Below are 23852 nucleotides of genomic sequence, written 5' to 3' on the forward strand. Positions count from 1 at the left end.
TGTCTTCTTTCTATTCCTTATGGATATTATCTTCAAGTCTCGCTCATCCTTGTTAGATATCTTTTTGGGTCTTCCAGCCCTGGGTTTGTCAATGACAGATGCTGCTTCTCTATACTTGTTGATTATGCTTTGGATACCACATCTTGAAAATGGAGCGATGCGAGCGATTTCACTCAATGCTTTTCCTTCTTTATGCAAGTCAAGGTTGTTATAATAGTAGAAAACACTAGTGGATGCTTTGAGTAAATTGTTGATGCTCACAATGCATCAGAGTACAAAAACGCAACACGTCTAAAACTTTTGCTATACTATAATTACACTGTTGGCCAGCTTATTAGAACCCACCCAATTGGATTTGGCATCACACTGAATTAGAGATGAAAATCAAGTTGATGTGAGCACTATATCATGTGGGGTCTTCTAGTTTTCATTCTAAATTAGCTCTCAATTAACTTAATTGATCAATTAACAGTTGATGACTTAAATGCACTTTGATTGAAGGCACACTACTTATAAAACATTGTGAGACCTGGAGAGAAGTGTTAAATGTGTCCAATTAATCAATAATTAGACCAATTAAGTAATTGAGAGCTCGGGGTGGAACGAAAGCTACAAGACACTGTGGCCCTCCAGGAACTGAGTTTGATACCCCTGCCCTACACCCTACATCTGAACCATACCCTACTTATTCCTTACTCTAACCGGCACGCTTCACCGTTCACGCTGCCCTTGAACGATCTGAATGTTTGGGAAACAACCCTATGAAGGAAAGACTGGATTACAAAAGAATTAGCTGGGGGATTCTGAATATTGTAGTCCAGTCAGCGACAAAAGGAGGAAGCTGTGAGGTTATTCTGATTCTCGCATAATGATTAGGAAACTGACTCCATCACGGCTCAAAGCATGGACTCATATTCCTGTTCTAGCCTATACAGACGCAAGATCCAAGATGGTCAACAGAGAGTGCAGTTTCCTAAGGATAAGAGGGAGCAGCGGAAACAGCCAGGAGAGCTAGGGTAGGCTTGCTGTGGTTCTCTGGCTAGACTAGACTGGGGCATCATGGAGGAAACTGGCTTCCAAACAGCTGTCAGCATCCTATTCTAGCCTGTGGAGCAATGGAGCAAAAAGCTGTCTAACTAGGATAGTCAGGGTCCCACTCCAGCTTGTGGAGAAGCGTAAGCCGAGATGCCAGAGACGGGGATGCAGTCAGCGGGACAGGGGTGGAGAGGGGGGCTGGGATCGCTCTGCAGCTAGGGTTCCCACTCGTCCTGCCGTGAGGCTATGATGACCACCACGATGAGGATGGTGCACAGCACCATGGAGGAGATGCCCACCGCCAGGCTGATGAATGAGAAGTTCCGCGCCTCCCGAGAAGCGATCTCCGCAGAGACCATGTCGCCCCGGGCAACCGCAGACCGCACCTGCAGCGAGACGCACAGACAAGGCTCTGTTAGCATTGGCAATCCAGGGTCTCCTTTTAAAGGACAATCCTCATTATTGCCGAAACCCTTTAAATGTACTTTCTTACCTTTTACTAGTGCAAGTAACATTATCACATTTTAAAGAAGTGCCAAAAGCAAACTTATCACATGTCCCCAATTAAATGAGTACGAACAGAGACTTAGCAATCCATTTCTTGCCTCTTATTAGCACAAGCAACATTATCACTGTCCATCTTTAAAAGGAGAGATGGACAAGAATTTAAAATCTATTATCTTTAATAATAATAATCTTTATTTTTATATAGCGCCTTTCACAGTGATCCACCATCACAAAGCGCTTTACAAGATATGAGTGTGAACTGTGCATCAGCTGCAGAGTCACTTACAACAACGTCTCACCCAAGAGACGCAGCACAAGGAGATGAAGTGACTTGCTCAGGGTCACACAGTGAGTCAGTGGCTGAGCTGGGGTTTGAATCAGGGACCTCCTGGTTACAAGCCTGTTTCTTTAACCATTTCATTTTAAAACAGGATCTGGTGCTAGACTTGCTTAAAGAAACCATCCTTTCTGATCAACCTGCCCTTCTTTGGTAACATAACCAGCAGCTTGAAACTGTCAACCAGCTGCACCCCCTCATGACTGACCCCGAAGACACCACTGAGGTGAATGACCTACAAAGTTGAACAGTAACAGATGTCTTACAAAAAAAAATAAAGCATGCAAACTGAAGACGTTCCTAATCCTGCTGCAATGGAACGCTCATGGCAGGAGTGGCATTCGCCCCTCTGAACCGCGCCCCTGCTCACCTGCACTGCTTTGATGATGGCGATGATGCCAGTGGGCCAGAAGCAGCAGACTGTGGTGAGCACGGCGATGGGCAGGTAATCGTGAGGGGGGCGCCGAGATTCCATCAGGGTAATTCCCGGGGGGAACTGCATCGGCACCTGCCCCTGCACCATGCCAGGGGGCTGGGGGCCACTGCCAGGGAGGTAGGGCTGCCCCTGTAGAAACAGGAAGAACAATCCATCAGAAAATCAATCCGTGGAGTGAAGATTATTCAAGGGCTGGTCATGCCCAGGGTAATACAGATTGAGGCTGACACACTGTCAGAGGAGATATAAACACGGGCCCCACAAACACACGCTGACACACAGACACACACACACTGACACAGACACACAGAGATACATACACAGGCACACACACACACAAACACACACTGACACAGACACACAGAGATACACACACACTGTCACCTAGACACACACACACACACACACAATGACTCAGGCAGACAGAAACATACACAGAGGGACATGTTCCACTTATTTCCAACCCTGCACTAACACAGACAGCTAGAGATACAGTATGCACACACATTCTTATAGGAATTATGAGCATTGCTTTCCATTTAACACAGAGCTAGGGCTAAAGTAAATACTCCGGCATTGAAAGTTTTATTTTAAAAATAGTGGCCCCTTTTGTAGAGATCACATGTTTGTATTGCAGATGGCTGGACTCCAGTGGTTTTTAGTCATGCAGTATTTCTGATGCAGTTTCAGCAGTCCAGCTAGTGTGTACTTACAGCTCCCCCAGTGGGGTAGAACGGCAGGTAGGCTGTGCAGGGCTGGAGCTGCAGGGGGTACCCGGGCTGAACATAGCCTCCTGGGGGCCCGTCCGCCCCCGACTCCCCCTGGGTCTGCACGGTGTACCCTTGAGAGCCCTGGGGAGGGGGGCAGTGCCTCTGTGCACAGCCTTCTGGGGCAGGGTACCGAGGCTGAGGCTGGACCCCGTTAGAGGAGGGGACGTCCTGGCAGGGCATGTAGGGGGGAGGGGACATCTGACAACACCCCCCTTCCAAACCTGGAGCAAGAGCAAAGAGAAAGACACATTCACACTCACCACCAAGGAGCTCAAAAAGTCATTCGAGTCACCAGGCCGGTGGTCAATTACAATTGCTTAATTAATTGCAACTGCCCCTTGGCATACCTGCATAACTGTAATTTGTAATTGTCATTATACACTGTACCCGATATAATTGATCAATTACAGGTCAATCATGCATGTATTTATCCTACCTATTTTTCACAATGTAATCATTTGACAGACTTGTGATCCACTGCATGTCAGGATTCCGTCACATTGTTAGCTTCATATTAGAAGCAGTTTCAGATATAACTGCTAATTACGAGTTCTGTATCAGGACACACCTTTCCACGCGTCGTGTTGTGCTAGCAGAGTCGAACGTTCACTGGATCATGTGATTTCTTTGGACCCAGGAAGGAAGGTAACTGGGATTCTACAGGTTCAGATATTCAAAAATATTCAAGAAAGAAGAGAATTCAAGGTGGATTCAAACCTGCTTAGATGATCTGCTCATTCCCATCTGCTGGTCTGTCTATCTGTGCATGTGACCAGCTCTATCTGTTTGTGTCTGTCTATCTGTGCATGTGACCAGCTCTATCTGTTTGTGTCTGTCTATCTGTGCATGTGACCAGCTCTATCTGTTTGTGTCTGTCTATCTGTGCATGTGACCAGCTCTATCTGTTTGTGTCTGTCTATCTGTGCATGTGACCAGCTCTATCTGTTTGTGTGTATCTGTCTTTCTGTTTAAAGATGTGTCTATCTGTCTGCCTGTGTGTCTATACATCAGTCCAGCTCTATGCCTATGCTTAAGGCAACAGCAATGCTACAGTGTGTTTTAGAGCAGCATTGATAGTTATTATATAACAGAACTGGAATGGGGATACTGCACACAGTGATATAAATGCATTATACATAACCCCGTGGGAATGGTGCTCTGCTCTATTAATTGTCGTACTAGTAGTATAGTATAGTATAGTAGAGTATAGTTGACAGAGTGATTTTTTTTTTTTTTTTTAGATATTATTTGCACTGGTATTTTAATTAATGTTGCAGATTGATGTTTAAAAGAAAATATACACAAGTAATAGATAGCTTGTGTTTCTTGTAAACAAAAACATAATCGAATAATGACTACAATAGTAACGATGACAACGGATTCTTCCACGTTGGTAGCTAATCATTTAAACCAGTGAGCTATCAGTTTATCAATTATCATCTACGGGAGATATGCCGATATAAATCCACTCACATATAATAAAAGCAGTGCGAAGACAGCTTCGGCAATGTATTATGAAACATTACCATAATCTGGATGAAAAACTGATCCTCAAATAATGATGCATGCTTAATATGTATGCTTGTGCATATAATGTAGCCTAGATAGAAAGATGCGGTGATAATGACGGAGGGAAAGCAAGGTGTAAACAAGCAGATGTAAAATATGATGACTGAATTGCGTGTTTTGAAACCATTACCATAAATACGCGGGGCAATTAATATGATAAACAACACACGGTAATTACATGTTTAAATAAACTAAAAAAATAAATATAAATATCTTTCTTTTTCCCCCCTTAGTCATAACAAACAAAACGTCGTTTGGGATATAACATTAGCATTGCCAGAGCGTATAAAGAAGCATCGAATCACACAAATCCTAAATGGGTCTCTCTCTTTGGGTCCGTATTGAAACACTAAATACTCAACACTACTCTCGTGTGTATTGTTATATGGAAAATGGCAGACCGCCCACGAAACCAATAATATCTTCTCGGCTATATAATTGTCAGACACAGCCCTCGTAGCCTGGCATGTTTCTATACACACTGTGCACAGATTAGTGGCGCAAGTCGCTAATAATACAGTCCTGTCAATACTCGTTACTACACACGCAAAATCACAGGCAATGACTCGCATTGCAGGTAATTAATAAAGCAAGCGATAAGAGCTCAATTAATAGTACAGGTTGGAAACAATAAAAACGAATATATCTACAAAGGCTATAGCTTACCGTGTTTTTCCCTGGACATTCTCTACCCACCCCTTTATTCTGTAATTAAACCGGAGATAATTACCCCCAGTCGGCGATCCAGAAACGCCAATCCCCAAAAAAACAAGCAAACAATTTTTTTTTTTTTTTTTACCCTCCAATGCAATAAAAAAAAAGGCTTTTTATTCTCTTTCTCTACCACTCCCTCACCCTCTGTCTTTCTGAGCACAACGATAGATTGAATACATCACATTGCATAGAGGTCTTAAAGAGACACGTACTTAAAAATGTAACTGCTCTACCCGGGACCACTTTTTTGCATTATTTAATTGCACAATATATATAATACTTTATACAGTGTAACCAAACCCTGTTATGAGGTGAAATGATTCATTTGTATTAGATGACTTGTTCTTATTAAAAGTAAAAATCAATCCAGGCTCTAGGGAAGGGCTGGTTTTCATTCCAACCTCGCACTCAATTACTTAATTAGACCTTTAATTGAACTGATAATGTGCTTAATTAGACATGTTTACTTATTTTCAGCTCTTAAACAGCTATAGTTCAAGTTACTTATCATCGTAGAATGACAAAAGCACTTAAAGCATGGAAGAGAGCTTGCTTGCGTGTCTGCCCGCGACTGAAACAGCACGGTAAGGATGGGAATTCAAACAAACTGGAGAGGAAACGAGGTCTGCATTTTCGCCCGATGAGCGCACACACCTGTAAACTACTGGATCCTGTACAGCAGTAAACAGTTTCTCAGGACTCGGGAACCACTGTATTTAAACACTATTTGCACTGCTGCTGTGTAAATAGTCCCTATCCACTGTGCACGACTTCATGGCACACCTCGCAATAATACTTCATTTTATTACCTCATCCATACACCCACTCCTAACCTTACTAGCTTTCTCGCAGAACTCATGTTATTTTAGAAAGTTTAGCAATCTGTAGTTTTTCATAAGACACATGCACTCGCATTTAAACCCGGTTAATCGAGATTACATTGTGCAATAGTTAGAGAGATTCGCGGAAGGTAGCGCAGTGATGCTTTTGCGCGTCAATCAGCGTCACCAAAAAAGGAAGTGCACGACAGCTTCTGGAAAGAAAAAAAAAAAAAAAAAAACTACAACCGGGTTAGTATGCATCAAAACCAGACGACACATGTAAACAAACATTACTGAAGCCTGCCGATGTGACAGACGTGCACGCAGCACACGGCTGCTAAATCCTGCGGGTCTCGGTGCTGATACACTCCGCGGAAAAGCAGGCACAGGGCGCGAATCAGGACCGCTGGCGACGTGTCCTGCTTTTAAATTTATTTTCTGGGCGAGATGTTACGAATCAAACTCGGATGCTACAAACAGGCGCAGTTGGTAAGTGCCTTAAAGTAAAAAATATATAGTTAGTTATTTTAATGAAGGTTTTACGCAACATATAGATTGTAATGCTGTTGTAAACACATGTTAAAATGGAAATAAACAACATGATTTTTTATATATATATATAATATATATATAATCATGTTGCTTATTTCCGTTTTGCATCGGGAAAAAAAAAAGGGAAAGAATTGTTTGGCACGTGTGGGAAGCACACCAGCCAGAAATTAAGGAAGCACGCATGCGTGACTAACATTAGGTCTCCACGCACGGTGCTGTGGTGTCTTCTGATTGGCTTGCATAGCTGTGTAACTCAGTAGACGCATTAATAAATAATATTATATAAATGTATTTCGAGAAATGTCACAATAGCGTACCTAGCACTGTACGCTGCTTATAGTCAGCGTTTCGTTGATTACTCCTACTGTATACGCCCAATTTAAATACGCCTCTTGGGGGGAAAAAAGTGCACTTGAGTAGACACTGATGGGTGTAGTATGGAATAAGGCACAGAGTTCAGTAAAGAGATTAGGCAGAGGTTTTTTTTTATTGTCATGAAGCTGGAGAAGGATACAAGAAGATTTCCAAGCATATGAGTAACCAATTTGAAACTATTTCTATTATCAAAAAGTAAGAGACTCATGGTGCTGTCACAGCGCTCCCTCGGTCTGGAAGAAAGAAGGTTCTTTCACCAAGGACAAGTAGAAGAATTGAGAGGAAGGTTGATAAGAGTCCGAGATTGACTGCCAAAGATATTCAAAGTGAATTGGCTTTAAGTGAGACTTATCCTTCTGTGGGGCTGTGTTTACAGGAAGTGTAGTTCCAATACATGGTAAAATGGATTCCATAGCACACCAAAAGATACTGGCCAATCATCTGAAACCCTCCGCTACAGAATTTGGTTTAAAGGGCAACTGGACCTTCCAACACAACAACGATCCGAAGCACACATCAGAATCTACAGCAGAATGGTTAAAGAAGGATAAAATCAAGGTTCTGGAACGGCCCGGTCAAAGTCCCGGTCTAAATTCGATTGAGAATCTTTGGTATGAGTGGAAGGAGGCTGTGCAGAAGAGAAGTCCTCGGAATTTGAATTAACTGGAACCATTTTGCATTGATGAATGGCCAAAAATCACTAAAGAATCATGCCAAAAGCCCATTGACAAATATCATTTAAAAGATGTTATTATTGCTAAAGGTGCCTCAACTAGCTGTTAATTTCATTTTCCTTGTCAGGGTATGAATACTTTTGAATTGGCATTTTTGGAGTTTTACAAACAAGTTGCTGAAATAAATAATTATAGAAATCTATTTCATGTAACGTTTTTTCCCTCATCCACAAAAGCAAAACTTTTTTAATAAGATTTTTCCTATGATTATTTGTTTTCGAGAAATGTATAGAAATGATATATTTCCATAGGGGTATGTAAACTTTTGACTACAACTGCTATGCTATTGAAATGATCCAGAGTTTGAACAATCAGGCCTCTGCTCCATCTGCTCTGAATTCACCGAGTTGTTCATGCAGCTATAAGGGAAGACCACTTTAGTGTTGAAATGTGGCTTCTGATCCCTTCTGTAATAAACAGTGAGACGTCTTGAGTTTCACGCCATGGCGTCAAGTGCAAGCCTGTTGTAACCATGTTGTCTCTGTGTGTGCTCCTGTCTCTCCAGTTTGGGGGATGGGGGAGGTCGATGAGTTCGGTGCCCCCCCAGCCCGTCCCGCCCCTGTCTCAGACCTTGTCCCGCTACCTGCGTGCCCTGGAGCCCCTTGTTACCCCCCCTGAACTGGAGGAGAGCAGAGAGGGGGTGCAGGAGTTGTCTAAGAGGGGGGGCCTGGGGGAGAGGTTGCAAAGGAGCCTGGAGAAGAGGGCTCAGCGCACACACAACTGGGTAAGAAACACCAAGGCTCCCCCCACTCTCTCTCTGGGTAAGAATTGCTGATAATCTCCTTCTCTGTCTCTCTGGTTAAGAAACACTGAGACCCTCTCCCTCTGTCTAGGCCATTTCACCTGTGTGATGTCATCAGAGGATAAGGCCGTGTTAAAATGGCATTCACCTTAATTTTCTGCAGTTTTAGCTACCTGCCATAGACAAGCTGGGCTTGGCAAGATCAGTGTCTGCAAGTAAGAGCCAGCGCCCTCTAGTGAGCGGCTGATTTTCCCGGCAGTGCACTGCTGCCCTCTAGCTGCCCTGGCGGTTTCTGCACCCAGTCTTCTGAAACGCTGCCCTGTGTTTCTCAGGTGTCGGACTGGTGGCAGCACACTGCCTATCTGGAGAGCCGTTTGCCCCTGCCAGTGCATTCGAACCCGGCCATGGCTTTACCCCAACAGGACTACAGCAACTGGAAGGGGCAGCTGGGGTAAGAGCCGGGTGCTGTCTGCCACAGAGTAAGAGAGGAGGAGGAGGAGGAGGAGTGTGTTTGAAGCTACACTGGAGGAATCGCAATTCAATCGAAGTCAAGTGGGGATTATTGTTTTGTTCCCCGTTGTTCCAACTAAACTAACCATTGAGGGAGAGTAGGGTTGCCCCCTGGCTCCATAATCGTGGCAGATTGATTCATCACCCATTCGAGAGAAGACAAGTCTGTCTTTTTTAGCTCTGAATTACATCACTAAACCCTTAATTCAACTAATAATTTGCTTAGTCAGGCATTCGTAATTGTTTTCAGCTCTTAAACAGCTGGAGATTTCAAGTTAACTGTAAAATTGTATAAGTAACCTGAAATCTGCAACTTTTTTCGGAGCTGAGAAGAATTAAAAAGGACTAATTAGGCAAATTATGAGTTAAATCCGGCTCAAATTCCACCTCTGGCACTAACTGACTGACTCAGGGTGTGACCCTGAGCAAGAATAGAATTTTGCCCCTGATCGTCTCTCAGCAATCTGTCTGTCTCTCTTACAGGTTTGCAGCTAAACTCATCGCTGGAGTTCTGGATTTCAAAGCAAAGATTGACAAGTATGTATCGAGCAGTAGAGGGTGCAGCAGGGAGAGAGGGTCCACAAATCTGTGGAGTATTTAAAACGCTGGTTTGCACTCCTGTAAATGGGAGGCATTAACATTGTTGCTTGCGCTAATAAGTCGTTAGAAAATTGGTCTTAAAACCTCGGTTAGCTCTCCTTTAAATGGGGGGGGGGAGGTTTATAACGCTGCTGCTACTAAGAGAAACACAAAAACCCATTGGTTAGCACTTGATTAAAGCAGGGGGCGGCAATAGAAATGTTGCTAGTATTATTAGTTCGGACCGTTTTAAAGGGGGCGAGCGATAATGTTAATAGAGATAAGAGGATGGAAACTGGATTGTAAAGCCTGGCTTAGCAATTCTTTAATATCTCTCTGCCTCTCTGTTTCTCTCGCCTCTCTCTTCCCCTCCCTTCTCTCTTCTCCTCTCTCCTCAGTCACACTCTCGTAGTGGAGTATCTTCGCGGTCGCCCTCTCTGCATGGATCAGTACCGGCAGATCTTTTCGTCGTGTCGTGTTCCGGGCCCCAAGCATGACCACGTGATGCACTTCGCTGGGGTGCGCCGGCCCCCCACCCACATCACCGTGGTGCGGAACTTCCAGGTACGATCGGACCCCCGGCTTTGCACTACGGAACGGCAGCGTTCTCAAAACTTACAAACAAACGGGTCAGCCAGACCAGAGAGACAGCGAGGGAGAGCGTCTCAGTGTTTCTGAACCAGAGAGACAGAGGGAGAGAGAGAATGAGAGTCTTGCTGTTTCTCAACCAGAGAGACAGGGAGGGAGAGAGTCTCAGTGTTTCTCAACCAGAGAGACAGGGAGGGAGAGCGTCTCAGTGTTTCTCAACCAGAGAGACAGAGAGGGAGAGAGAGAATGAGAGTCTTGCTGTTTCTCAACCAGAGAGACAGGGAGGGAGAGAGTCTCAGTGTTTCTCAACCAGAGAGACAGGGAGGGAGAGAGTCTCAGTGTTTCTCAACCAGAGAGACAGGGAGGGAGAGAGTCTCAGTGTTTCTCAACCAGAGAGACAGGGAGGGAGAGCGTCTCAGTGTTTCTCAACCAGAGAGACAGAGAGGGAGAGAGAGAATGAGAGTCTTGCTGTTTCTCAACCAGAGAGACAGGGAGCAAGAGAGTCTCAGTGTTTCTGAACCAGAGAGTTGGAGAGGAATGCCGAGAGGGACCAAGTAAGAGCTTCAAGTCCTGTTACAAAGGCAGTGATGGCAATAAGACTCCCACTGCATAGCACTCTGAACCATTTCATACACCTGGACTTGTTACGGGCACACTGCGGCTAATCAAGCTCATAGGAAAAGCTGGAATGGATGAAACTGCTATGCAACAGGATTCATATTTCCATCTCTGCATGCAGTTTGAAACACAGGGCTCCTGAAGAAGTGAAGCTGCTGTGAATATTATATCGTAATAAACACACTCCCAGTCCATGCTGAACGCACATATCCTGCAAATAACATCTACGGCACAGACAAATTATGCTAGCATAGCCACACAGAACATGGCAACCAACATTTTATTTTAGTGTTGTTATTACTTGCTGAAGGGGGGGGGTAGCTTCAGAGTTTTTTTACGTGGGAACGTTATTTCTTGTAGTGTTTTTATCTGCCCCCCTCTCTCTCGCTCTCCCTGCCTGCCTCTCTCCCAGTTCTTCCAGTTGGAGGTGTATAACAGCGATGGCTCTCCCCTCACGGTGGATCAGATCCACTCGCAGCTGCTGAGGATCAGAAGCCAGTCCTGGAAGACAGACAAGGAGCCGATGGGGATACTGACCAGTGAGCACCGAAACACCTGGGGACAGGCTTATAACACCCTGCTGAGAGGTACTGTCTGTATACACACTGACACACCACTGTCTATACACACACACACACACTGTGAAATATATATATATATGCATATTATATATATAGTAGATGCCACTTATTAGCAATCCTGATATAAACATCTTTCTGTTATCAGCGTTTTTGTGGGAATTAATCCCGTTCCACAGACTTTAATGCTAACGGATTTCGGATATTGCTGCAAAACCAGGGCAGGTCTTTGACATTCCCATTGGTTAAACTCACAAGTCCTTCAACTGAAACAGAGAATACCTTCAACAGTAAGTCCCCGCCTCTGCTTACTCATCATTGGACACCTGCATAACAAGAGGCGGATCTTTGACTCTTCCATTGGTTAACCCTACTCAAGACTGTCAGCTGTTTGTCCCGCTCACTTATGATTGGACTCTCTCTCTCTCTCTCTTTCTCTCTCTCAGATAGGATTAACAGGGAGTCTGTGCGTGCGATAGAGCGCGGGATCTTCACGGTGTGTCTGGACGCCCCGGTCATGCGCATGTCCGAGGAGCGCTACACCAGCCGCATGGCTGCTCAGATGCTGCATGGGGGAGGCACCTACTCCAACAGCGGCAACCGCTGGTTTGACAAGACACTGCAGGTGAGGAGAGAGAGAGTGAGCACGAGCGAGAGAGAGCGTGTGTGTGTGTGTGTGCACGCGTGCGCATGAGAGAGAGAGAGCGAGAGAGAGTGAGAGAGAGAGCGCGCTAGCTTAGCAAAGCACTGCAGAGTAACTGGGGTGAACAATATTACTAGGGCTTCTTATTTCCAGTGCTGCTTTCAATGTCCCTCCTTCTTGACTTGTATCTCGCATTGATTCGTTCTGAATAATTTAAACCCGCCCCCAACTACTGAGTGGCAGCAGATTCCTGCATTTGTCTTGGAGGATTGTAACACACAGATTTAAAGCTGCATTACAGTTCGATTGGGAGCATTTACAAACTTTTTGGAATTCAAAGAATTTTGGAAAATAACTGAAAAACAATAATTTCATACAGTAGATAAAAAGCGAAACCCCTGAAAAAAATGGTTTACACAACTCAAAAATAGCTATGTTATACTGTGTTAACTTCTAGCTGTATTAATGACACTGACAGTGTCTTTATGGTTGGCACACAGCTGTATTCTATGATTCTGCCAATAAAGTTCCATTATGGCGGGTGTAATCAAGTCTGGTTCTGTGTGTGATTCGCTGCAGCCTGCTGAGTCCGAGTGTGTAAACGCGTGCTCTCTGTTGCCCCCTGCAGTTCATTGTGGGAGAGGACGGAGCCTGTGGGTTGATCTATGAGCAAGCCACTGCGGAAGGACCTCCCATAGCAACCATAGTGGACCACGTGCTGGACTACTGGTGAGTTACTGGGAGCGTGGAGCTCAGCACAGACTCCCTTAGAACCCGAGTCTAGTGCATTAACATTAACCCACTAGCGCCACCTAGCCCCACAGATTGGAACCCAGTACTGCATCTCCAGCCAAGCCCCACCCTTTGTTCGCTGTATTTTTCACATACCTCTTTATAGACGTGCATACTGATAGTTTACGCTTTTTTTTTTTTTTTTTTTTTTGATGATTGGACAGGAAAGAGAATTGTAATGCCGGACCTGGTCCGACATGGGACCGCAAAGGGTTAAATACCAGTCTTTGCACGCTGGTGTTTTTGTTTTTCAGTCAGCACCCCGAGACGGTTCGATCTCCCATGGTTCCTCTTCCTCTGCCAAAAAAACTCTATTTTTACATCACTCCTGAAATCAAGAGAGACATTGAGCACGCCAAGCAGAATCTGGACATGTGAGTGACTGAGCTTCCTGTACAGAGCAGCTGTTAGCTTCCTGTATTTCTGATATTGACCTGAAAGTTACGATCTTATCAGCATCCTGGTTCGTTTTTTTTTTTTTTTTTTTTTTAATGCCATGGTTTGTCTGAATGCTATTTTAAGACTTGTGGACTTTTACCAAGCTTTTCAATGACCCAGGGAAATGTTAAGTTGGATCTGCCCCCTACAGGTGAAACTATGCCTTTACAAGCAGATGGGGGGGGTGTACATAGAGCCCAGTTAAACAGGAGTTAAGAGACCCAGGGCAGGGTTTAAACTGCTCTACACTGCCTCCTACAGGAGAGACTGTGCCTTTACAAGCTGGGGGGGGGGCGTATTTTAAATGGTCTGGTTCGCTAAGAGACTTTAAACTGGTATTTTGTTGTCAATTTTTTATTTATTTATTTATTTTCAATCTCTTGCAGTCTAATAAATGACCTGGATATCAGTTGTTTCACATTCAGGGAATTTGGGAAGAATTTTCCAAAAAAGTACAAACTCAGTCCGGATTCCTTCATCCAAGTTGCGCTGCAGTTGGCTTATTACAGGTAGATCTCTCTCTTTCTCTCTCTCTCTCTCTCTCTCTCTCTCTCTCTCTCTCTCTCTCTCTCACTTTCTCTCTCGCTCTCTCTCAAGACACTGAGAAAGACATTGAATTCATTGACCTTCATTCCAACAGAGGTACATGCATGTGTCCACCGGGTGGCGCTGTGTGCTATGTTAACCCCCCCCCCCCTCTCTCTGCCAGGATGTATGGGTGTCTGTGCTCCACGTGTGAAAGCGCCTCCCTCAGAATGTTCAGGGGAGGGCGGACCGACACCATCCGCTCAGCCACCAATGAGGCGCTGCGATTTGTGGAGGTGATGGAGGACCCCCAGGCAGGGGTAAGACCAATCTCTGTGCACTGAGAGAAATTGGACTGTTTGTGTCCCGGGCAGGGATACGAGTGAGACGAACTGACCTGATCTTACTGTATCTACAGGCTGAGATGAAGCTGGCATTGCTGAAGGAAGCCATCGAGGCTCACAGCACCTACACAGAGCAGGTAGGGAAGGATCCATCATCAAACTAAAAGAATACAAAGCCGTCAAACACTCCACAGCGCTCCTATTAAAAGAAACCTAATAAATTCATCGAGAACCGCAGGGACGGAGCTAATGTTGCATAGCGGTTTGATCCATTCCTGGTTGCACTGTGAATTTAATCAGATATTCCTGAGCTGTATGTGCTGCTGTTTTATATCAGTTCGAGACGACAGCCCTTCCCAGTGAGACCTCTGAACATTGCCCCCCATTGGAGATCAGTCTGTTAGTATTGGGTGATCAGGAGTGGAATAGAGGTGTGAATGATGGGGGTGGGTGGAAACAGTGGGATATTTTTATTAATTTACTAACACTTAACTTTTGAAAAAAAGAAATAGAGAGGAGGCATCATCTAATTAACTCCACAGGGATACTCTTTTGGTTGGGCAGAGAAGAGAATTGGATCCATGCTGTCTGATTGAGTGAGCATGTTGCTAGAATGAAGCGAGACGGTTCATCAGTCTGTAGGTCACTTTGCACCTTGTGTAGGGTTATGAATGAAACAGAGTGATTATTTTTGTTGTGTTATTTTTATTTTTTTCTCTTTACCTGGGGCAGCCCGGGTCCTAGTTTGATCATTTTTGTTGTGTTTTTGTTCAGGCACTCCAGGGGCAGGCCATCGACCGTCACTTGCTGGGCCTGAAGTTGCAGGCCATCGAGGAGGGACTGAGCGTGCCCGAGATCTTTATGGACACGTCGTACGCCGTGGCAACGCACTGGAAACTGCACACGGGACAGGTGAGAGTCTCGGACACACTTTGGAACTCAGATAGCCAAAATGTTGGGGTCATGTGAAGATGTTGGTATAAGGATGATGAAGATTTTACATAAACCCTTCATGCTCACCCTTCGCAGTCCTGTGCCGGACCAGGTCCGACATTACAATTTTCCCTTTCCAGTCCAACATCATCAAAAAGACGTCAAGCGCAGGTCTCTAGTCATTTTTTTCTCCAAAAAAAGCTGAGAAAACTTTCCAATGTCCGAGTGAGACCGGCAAGATAACGAAGCCGAAAAAAAAGGGGCGTATCTGATAGCCCCCCCCCTGCACCACAGAGATAACACGGACACAAACAAAGGAGACAGCTGCTTCTGCATCCAGCGCTCAAAGAATAGCAGAGACATTTTTAGAGCTTTTTGAGATGTTATAGTAATACAATAATGACTTGGATCACATTATTGAGGAGGTTGGTGATAAAACAAGTGATCAGGAGAGGATTTATCAGTATGCACGTCTATAAAGAGGTAAAAAAACACAGCAAACAAGGGGTGGGGCTTGGCTGGAGATGCAGTACACAATGTCCTTTTGTGATTTCAGTGCCTTTTAAACCTGTTTTACGCTGGGGGGGGAAAAAATATTTTAAACAGAGCGTGTAAAATAAACGGCGTGTGTGAAAATTAATTGAACCCGACGCGCCTGACGAGCGCTGAATAAATGGACCGCAAAGGGTTAAATGTCGAGGACCGTGACGTTGATGTCTGACCTACTATAGCTGCCGTACTGAAATCATGACCTGTTTTGAAATTCTGCTGTATAAAAGCAGAACACTTTGTCATCCTGATGTGCCCTTACCGGTTCAGACCAGCACAAATGTAACCCTTTCACTGCTGCAGTCTTTTAATCTCCGGTCATACCAATGAAACAGACCGCATGCTTTGACATGTGCAGGTGTTTTAACAGTAGGTACACAGCTGTGTTCTAAGATTCTCTCGGTACAGCTACGTCACAGGTGGTGTCCGGTAGATGTGAACCATTTCACTGCCAAATTACTCCAGCCAGTCAATGAGGCTCATCTTTTTCACATACTCGTTTCACTTTGTTTGCAATCCCTTACAAAAGTTGCAGTTTTACCATGCTCTCTCCTGGTTGTAGTATGCATTTATCCTAGCTTATCATAGAATACCTCTATACAATGCTTATCTGTGCTTTACCCTGGTTTCATTACACTTTGCTGTGCTTTTACTGTGGGAATCATATTCTAATCATGTTGAGAACGACTCCTCTTGTCTATGAGCTCCAATCTCCTTCCTCTAATCCTGTTGGGAAGCTTTCTCAGGGCTGATACGACATTCCCCTTGGATTGTGCCACCTGTTTCCTGTGTTGTTCTGCAGGTGTCGGCCCGTACGGACTGTGTCATGTGTTTCGGGCCGATGGTTCCGGACGGGTACGCGGTGTGCTACAACCCCCTCCCGGAGCACATCAACTTCTCGGTGTCGGCTTTCAACTGCTGTGCCGAGACCAACGCAGAGAAACTGGCGGGATCTCTGGAGCAGGCCCTGAGGGACCTGCGGGAGCTGGTACTGCCCAGGGAGGACTGAGAGAGCCGGGGAGACTGGCTCCGGGACCAGGGGTGAACAAACCAAACCCGGCTCAACAGAGTGGGACCAACAGTACCTCCGAAAAAATGAGCAGGAACGTTTTGAATGGATCTGCAATGTTTGCACGGTTACACAACTCTGGAATAGTGGCATATGTATAGAGCAAATAAGTGGTTTCAAAATCCTTGCGCATTTAATACCATTTTGAAGGTACAGTACTGAATGACAAAGAATAATAAAAGTGGCCATAGCTCACATAGCTAACCTGCCATGCCATTCACGATGCAGATCTCGGAGTAAATGTATTTTCCTTTTTCTAACATGGTTTCTGGTACTACACAAAGTTAAGGAATGTTATCAGATCGGATATAATTTAATACACATAGCTGCTGTACAGTGCATCAGGTCAAAACCTTTTTCTGCATCCAAAATTCCTCCCGTACGACAGTTATGGATTTTCAGGTAACTTCATTTGAGTAAATCTCTTCTCTAAAACAGTCACAGTTTTGCCTGTTTATTTAAACACCATAACTCCAGCGGGCAAAATCGAGCATTTAAATGGAAATCAAAATGCAAAGCTGATTTTTATAGGTTTGAAATTGATACCAAAAAACTGCCCTTTGGTTTGGAAGATACAGTACGCAGTGTATATAGATGAGTAGTCGTGCAGTCATTTTGCATGTTGAGTTTGGATAAGGAAACTGAGCTGGGGTGCAGAGGTGTGTAATTTCTTTAAGAGATTCTAGAAACCAGTTATTGAGTAGGATTTGCTGTCTGTAGGTGGCTCAGGTGCAGTGTGTAACGTCTGTCGCTTTTGGGATAACCCACAACTAACAATGAGAAGCAAATAAAATGGAGAGAAAGTATGTTTTAATACAGTATTGCTTCTCGAAATGTACGCATTGGGAAAAGGGGCAAACTATATGCAGAAGCGTTTTACAAATATTCTGTATTTGCATGTAAATATGTGCCTACAAACCAGCACTCCTGGAAAGTTTCAAAAGTGATTTGAGGCTACCGTGCTGTTTAAAATATAGAACTAAACTGCTGAGAAGCTATTGAATAGCTTGACAGCACACTAAGCGTAATTGTATTGTGTATTCAGCTCAGTAAAGAATTACATCACACACAGTGACTGGCAGTGTCTTCTTTTTTTTTTAACAACAAAGTCCTTATACCATTGGAGACAGAGGCAGAGAAATTGCACATGTGAACTTGTATAGGTGAGAAGATTGCGTATGATAGGGTATCACTTGGAAAGATGTGTTCATAGCATCTTCTTAAACATTTGTTCAGAAGACAGAGCGTACATTTTTGCTTATTGTGTTCTAACAATTTATAGGGAATCGCTAGAATAATTTAAGCAAGACAAAACTTGATTTTAAGATTAGAAAATATAACATACAGGTAGCGGGGGGGGGGGGGGGGGGGGGGGGGGGGTTAGAGGGGGGGTGGGGGGGGGGGGGGGGGGGGGGGTTAGCAGAGAAGTAAATAGAATTCTAGATAATACGTATTTAGATTACATTGCAATATATTGGAATAAATATCAGTTTTTACAATAACATAGTACTATCCTACATCAGAAATTGTTCTGAATAATAATTTTTAAAAACCATAATTGGCTTTGATTATATAGGAACTGACTTGGTGATAACATTGGGTTATTACTGCTACTGTCATTCACGCAACACAATTGTTTATTAATTTTTATGAAATCTATTGCTAGTCTTATTTTCTCAGTAAAATCGGTTAAGTTAAACTGTGGACTCCTGTTTAATCAGTAACGGCAGATTTTTAAGGCCTCTGCATTGTTACCTTTCAAATAGGGCCCAGGGTTCAAGTAAGCAAAAACAGGTTCAGTGAGTTTCTCAGTGACTGTGTGGATGAGGGACATGTCATCAGCATTGTAAAACGCCACCTCTCCCCTCTTACGATCCAGGTACACCCCGATCTTACTGGGGTGGGAATGCACTGAGATCGTGCTATCTGAAGACGCTTCAATTCTGTAATTTGTGTTGCCATTAAAATGCAGAATAATACCTCTGACCCTGTTAAAAAAAAATTCTAATCTCCCAAAAAGATGTGTATCTGGCTTTCTTTCCTGCTTAACCCCCACAGCCCAGTCAGTCTTAGCCCCCACCTCCACCTCCCAGTAGTGTCTCCCTGATGTGAGTTGCTCTTTACTGATTGCACACATGTAGCTGTTGTATCCCTCTTCACGCGATTCCTGTTGATTCTGCCTGTCGACCTGCCGCACACTTGACCTATCCTTGGAAAGTCTGAGCGCCGAGCTCTGTGTCTCCAAAGACAATCGATCTGGAACTGAACAGCAGGCTTGTTAATATGTTTTGTAAAGGAATTACATTGTCATATCATTGCTGTAGAAACCCAATACCCAAGCAACAACACAGAGTTGTTTAAGACTACCTTTAACATCAAAGGAGTGTTAAAGTCATTTGGTTTTCATTTATTTAGGTAGTAACATTAGGTAGTTCAAGAGACGTGCTAAATGTTAGGTTGTGTGATGGAGGGTACAGGTCAAACCAGAACTGTAGGGCTTTATGACCCTGAGAAACCTGATAGAGCACATTTGCCCACAGTAGTGGGGCACTGTGGGAAGGGACTCTGGCTTCAATGCCATATTGGTTGAAGGCAGTTGGATAATTCATGATTATTTACCACTACTGACTCTATCCACTCTGTTTAAGAGAGCATTTCTGCTGGCTTGTTCATTTAAGCTGCAGGATATTTGTCTTTGTCTTTAAAGTTCTGTTTTTGTATGGTGGGGGTACAAGGACCTAGCTTCCCCCACAATATTTAAAGGGACGATGCTGAGGAGAGAAGTACCGAAAACCTTTCGCTTCTCCCAGGTAACAGAGGCTGTGTCCAGCACACAGCAGGTAATGTCAGCATAAGATTAGAACGTGGGCTTCAGAAATCATATTCACCTGTGATTGTTTTCATGGACTAGCTCTTTGTATGATTACAGTATAGAGGAACGTAGCCCATTAGAAATGGTACAGACCTGTTTTGATCACTGTCAACATCTGCTTCCAAATGAAAAACTGCAAGTGTGTCTCGTAGGGACCAAGCCACAGGGAGTCAGGGACCACGCTCAGGGCTTTCACTTTGGATTGAAACCTGTTCAAGAAAAGGGATAAAAAAGGTAGGGGTGTCCTGATTTAAAACCGAAATTGAGCACAGATTATTTTTAAAAAAGTCATAATCTGTATTGCTCTGTATCTCTTAATAATGTGCAAATTATATTTCTTTTACCAAGCTGTCTGCTTCTCTTGCTCCTCTAGTTCAGCTGCTGCATTCCTGGGGGGCTTGTTTTTTAATTCCCTCACAAGGGGGGCGCCAGTCTCACTCCACCACTGCCAAAAGAGAAATAGTGAAAAAAAACAAGCCCTTGTACCCCTCAGCATAGACCTCTTACACATGCTCCAATGCCCCGTATGAAAAACATATTGGGTTTTTTTACACTGGCATACCCTGGGGCACATTATAATGCGAATGTTACTTCAGATTACAAACTCGCACAAATGAAATACAAATGCACATGTGTACAATATTGTAGCACGTGGCTAGTGAGACAACACAGTAGGATGTGCAAATCCATTTATAGGTACCTGCTGTACTTTTCCAAAGTCTGCTCAATAATCACACACCCCCTAACCTAAATTTAGATTAAGGTCTAACAAGGGCCTCAGTCCTCTTGTATTGCCTGCAGTGCTGCACCTTGAGGTAAGCGACGGGCTGTGTGATGCTGTGCGAGTCCTGCAGTTTCCTGGCCTGCTCAGTCCCGTCTCCCAGCTCTCTCTGGATCTTCTGCAGGTTCCTCTCCATGGGTTCCAGAGCCCTCCGCTCGGCTGTTTTCAGATCTCTCTTCACCTCCTTCTCTCGCCGGTGCAGAAACTCGTGCAGCTCAGCAAACTGGGCTGTGATATCTGCCAGCAGGCAGCCAGACCTGTCCTGGGGGCGGAGTGCAGAACGATTGTTTTAAAAAAGCAGGTTTATGATCTCGGTCCGGCAGTATGTAAAACATATCAGGGTCCCGGGTGGATTAACATATTATGGGTGGCTTTGGAGATAAAGGGGTTAGAATAAGTGATGGGCACTCGAGTTCGGCTGGCCTGTCTCCACGCCTGCTGTTCTGCTATTTCAGCCAGTGACTTAGACAACCTAGAACTGAATGCAACTGAGAATAACACCAAGTGCCAGACAAAACGGGCTGTGAAAGTTTTCTTTGACTGGCGAACTGAAAAGAACATTGATGTTGACTTAAAAACAACAGCAGCTCCATCTACTGGACAAAACCCAGACACACACGTTGAAACAATGAATGGCAACATCCAGTTCGAGATCCACAAAGCCTAAACAAGAAATTATTATCGAAGCCCCCCCCCCCCCCCCCCCCAAAAAAAAAAAGAAAGTATTGCAGGGATCCCAGTTCCCGCAGCATGCAGGCTCCTCACACAGGGCAAGGCAATTCACACACAGGCGAACCCGGGACCTCTCACACTAAAGCATAGCGCCGATACCACTGTACAAAAGAGCCTTCTCCACTGCAAGGAGCATATGTCTTTGTATGTGATTACCTCACTTACCAGCCCTGCTGCTGCCTTCCCCCGTGCATGCTACAGTATTATACAAAACTGTTTTAAAAATCGCATGTGTTATTGTGGAAGGCTACACAAATGTACCAGTGCTTAAGTAAAAAACAATATAGCATTTAAAGTGTTGCTCTTAAACATAAACGTATTTTAACATCAGCATTTCTGATGTATTTTTGTATTCCTATACTTGTGGGGGCTTCTCATTGACACTCACTATATTTTTTATTTACTATTTCTAACTCCAGTCAGACAAAACTCCACACAGGGTGAAAGTCTACAACAAACCATGTTGTTTTATTTATTTATTTGAAGGCATATTTAGTTCAGGAAAAAATAAATAAATAAATAAATAAATAAATAAATAATACCTGCCACTCACTTTTGTTTTGGCAATTTCCCTGTTCTGATTGTTTTCCAGTTGTCGCACAGCTTTGTTATCACGCATCAGGAACTGCAGAGCGACATTTAACTCCTCCTGCATTTGAAAAGAAAAGCTGAAATCAGCCATCTCCAGATTGCAAAATTTTTTATTTAGCTCCATGAGATAATTCACTGTGAGGAAATCGCATTGCTATAATAGAGGAAACGAGAAAGCAAGTAAATGAAGTCGAGCTGACCTGACGACTCTGCAGGGCTTCAGCAAGAGGCTTGAAGGTGTGACCCTGGTGCTCTGAGGCATCTCGACAGATAACGCAGATCAGCATGTCATCCGTTTCACAAAACAGCTTCAGTTTTTCATCATGCAGAGTGCAGGTTGCTTCAGCCTGACCAGCTTCGGGTTTCTTCTCGGCTTGTTTCAGCTGCCTGGCCTTGTCTGCTAAATTCTTTAGCACCCGGCTAGTCTTGAAATCCCCCCCAGTAATCGGTGCTCTGCACTCCGGACACATCTTTCCCTGGTTCAACAAGTAATCCTCAATACAGGGCCTGCATAGAGTGTGATCACAGTCTAATGTAACCGGGTCTGTGAACAGGTCCAGGCAGATTGGACACTGCAGCTCATCCGTCAGGTCTCTGCTCGCCATTTTCCAAGCTGCTCGTCTCTCTTTTCTGAGTGAAGTCGCGTCGATCACTTTAAGATTGCTTTCAGTTTCACATTTGAAGCATTGCTTCACAACAGGGCGTTTTTGACCTGTTTGTTATTTGCAAGTCGCCGTCCTTGTTACTGTGCGGAAACCGTTGATTACAGTGATGCAAAGCAAAGCAAAACACTTTCAAACAACATTACTATTTTTTCTTTATTCTTTCTTAATCCAGTAACGTTACAATAGTCGCAGTTAAACAAATACATAGGGCATAAAAAAAGTTGTGTATTTTGTGTTGTTTTAAATGCCACCTTGTCGACCGGGTCTCCCTTGAAAAAGAGAATATGAAAGTGAATATTGTTCTGTATTCTCTATTACGGGTTCGCTTCCTCTTGTCTAAGTTCGTCAAAAAACTATTTGGATGAACCCCATGGGTTTGGTACAGGAGGCAAGTTTTTTCATTGCATGGGTTGTGCGGTTGGGGTTTACAAATGGTCACTGACCCTACCCTAACCTACCCTACCTACCCCCTTGGGGGGGGGGGTCGTCTGACGAAGCTTTATTTGCTCGCTTCAAAGTTTAATCTCTGAGCATTCCTATTGGCATTTTTGAATAATTAATTTATATACAAATGAACACAATACTGTGATTGGCTGTAAAACGTGTTTGGTGATTGCTGGGGGTTGAGAAGAATATTCACATTTACTAAAACACGAATAGGCATTATAAATAAAACCTGCTTTGTTTGATTTATTTGTTTTAACTGATTTATTGTTAAGATTATGATCGGAGATTACGTGAGATTACATGAGATGTTGCTTTTCAGAATAGCGTGTGCTTTTTCAAATAAAAGAAAACGTAAAATTAAAAAAAAGGACCACGTTGAATCCATAAAAGACGTTTGAACCATTGGGAGTCAACGCCCATTGCTTCACCGATACAAACAGCTGCTCAAACACAGCTTTTACACTAACTTGTATTCACCCAGTTGACTAGTTCTGGTAAAAACGTTCACATTAACAGATATCTATTTTTATTGACTTGTTGTTCCTAGCTAGGGTTCAAGGATCAGGGTTTTTAGGCTGTCGCTGCACACATAAGCAGCATGCGGATAGGGTTAGTTAATCAATGGCTTGCGAGTTAAATTACACACTTGTTCTATACGATAGAAACACATACCGTAAAATCAGACCATTAGTGACTTAAATCAAACAAATGCAACATTTTTTAACACGATATGTTTCTTTCATTTGCTTGCAAGCTAAAATATAGAGAGACACAGAGATATTTCATATTAGAGATAAATTAGAGATAAATGTAATTAGATTCCGTTAGCTTTTTTAAAAATGTGTTATTATTATTTTTTATCACAAAGTAGGCTACAAGTACATGTATGATATTTTACATGCCAGGGGGGAATTATTCCTCACATAAGGTATTAAAATGTCGTCACTCGAATTAAAAGCGTTTTTGAAGATATGATGCTGCTGTTGTTGCCAAGGACCATTTGCGT

The 23852-nt window shown here is 43.8% G+C and overlaps 3 protein-coding genes across 5 annotated transcripts; 1 reads left to right on the plus strand and 2 right to left on the minus strand.

Annotated features, from left to right (window-relative positions):
- Nucleotides 1-5537, minus strand: LOC121304365 (proline-rich transmembrane protein 1-like). Of its 3 annotated transcripts, none has more exons than XM_041235463.1 (4): nucleotides 5385-5537; nucleotides 3029-3306; nucleotides 2250-2444; nucleotides 1-1421 (listed from the first exon to the last, which is right to left on the minus strand). In XM_041235463.1, exons 2-4 carry the CDS (start codon nucleotides 3281-3283, stop codon nucleotides 1251-1253), a joined length of 621 nt encoding a protein of 206 aa, XP_041091397.1. In that variant the 5' UTR covers nucleotides 3284-3306; nucleotides 5385-5537; the 3' UTR covers nucleotides 1-1250. The 3 variants fall into 3 exon arrangements, with proteins under 3 accessions (XP_041091397.1, XP_041091396.1, XP_041091398.1); XM_041235462.1 differs by having other exon boundaries at nucleotides 5321-5537; XM_041235464.1 differs by lacking the exon at nucleotides 5385-5537 and adding an exon at nucleotides 3803-3850.
- Nucleotides 5538-6402: 865 nt separating this feature from the next.
- Nucleotides 6403-18100, plus strand: LOC121304349 (carnitine O-acetyltransferase-like). The gene is made up of 14 exons (XM_041235439.1): nucleotides 6403-6678; nucleotides 8356-8574; nucleotides 8925-9043; nucleotides 9586-9639; nucleotides 10080-10245; nucleotides 11300-11474; nucleotides 11912-12090; nucleotides 12737-12837; nucleotides 13155-13274; nucleotides 13725-13847; nucleotides 14048-14183; nucleotides 14282-14344; nucleotides 14982-15119; nucleotides 16492-18100. Exons 1-14 carry the CDS (start codon nucleotides 6637-6639, stop codon nucleotides 16696-16698), a joined length of 1842 nt encoding a protein of 613 aa, XP_041091373.1. The 5' UTR covers nucleotides 6403-6636; the 3' UTR covers nucleotides 16699-18100.
- Nucleotides 18101-18161: 61 nt separating this feature from the next.
- On the minus strand, nucleotides 18162-22630 carry LOC121304350 (nuclear factor 7, brain-like). The gene is made up of 6 exons (XM_041235440.1): nucleotides 21935-22630; nucleotides 21697-21792; nucleotides 20440-20673; nucleotides 19975-20075; nucleotides 19724-19839; nucleotides 18162-19020 (listed from the first exon to the last, which is right to left on the minus strand). Exons 1-6 carry the CDS (start codon nucleotides 22337-22339, stop codon nucleotides 18476-18478), a joined length of 1497 nt encoding a protein of 498 aa, XP_041091374.1. The 5' UTR covers nucleotides 22340-22630; the 3' UTR covers nucleotides 18162-18475.
- Between the last annotated feature and the right edge of the window lie 1222 nt (nucleotides 22631-23852).

The sequence above is a fragment of the Polyodon spathula genome, chromosome 37 (assembly GCF_017654505.1).
Source record: "Polyodon spathula isolate WHYD16114869_AA chromosome 37, ASM1765450v1, whole genome shotgun sequence".
In the NCBI taxonomy this organism is placed as follows: Eukaryota; Metazoa; Chordata; class Actinopteri; order Acipenseriformes; family Polyodontidae; genus Polyodon; species Polyodon spathula.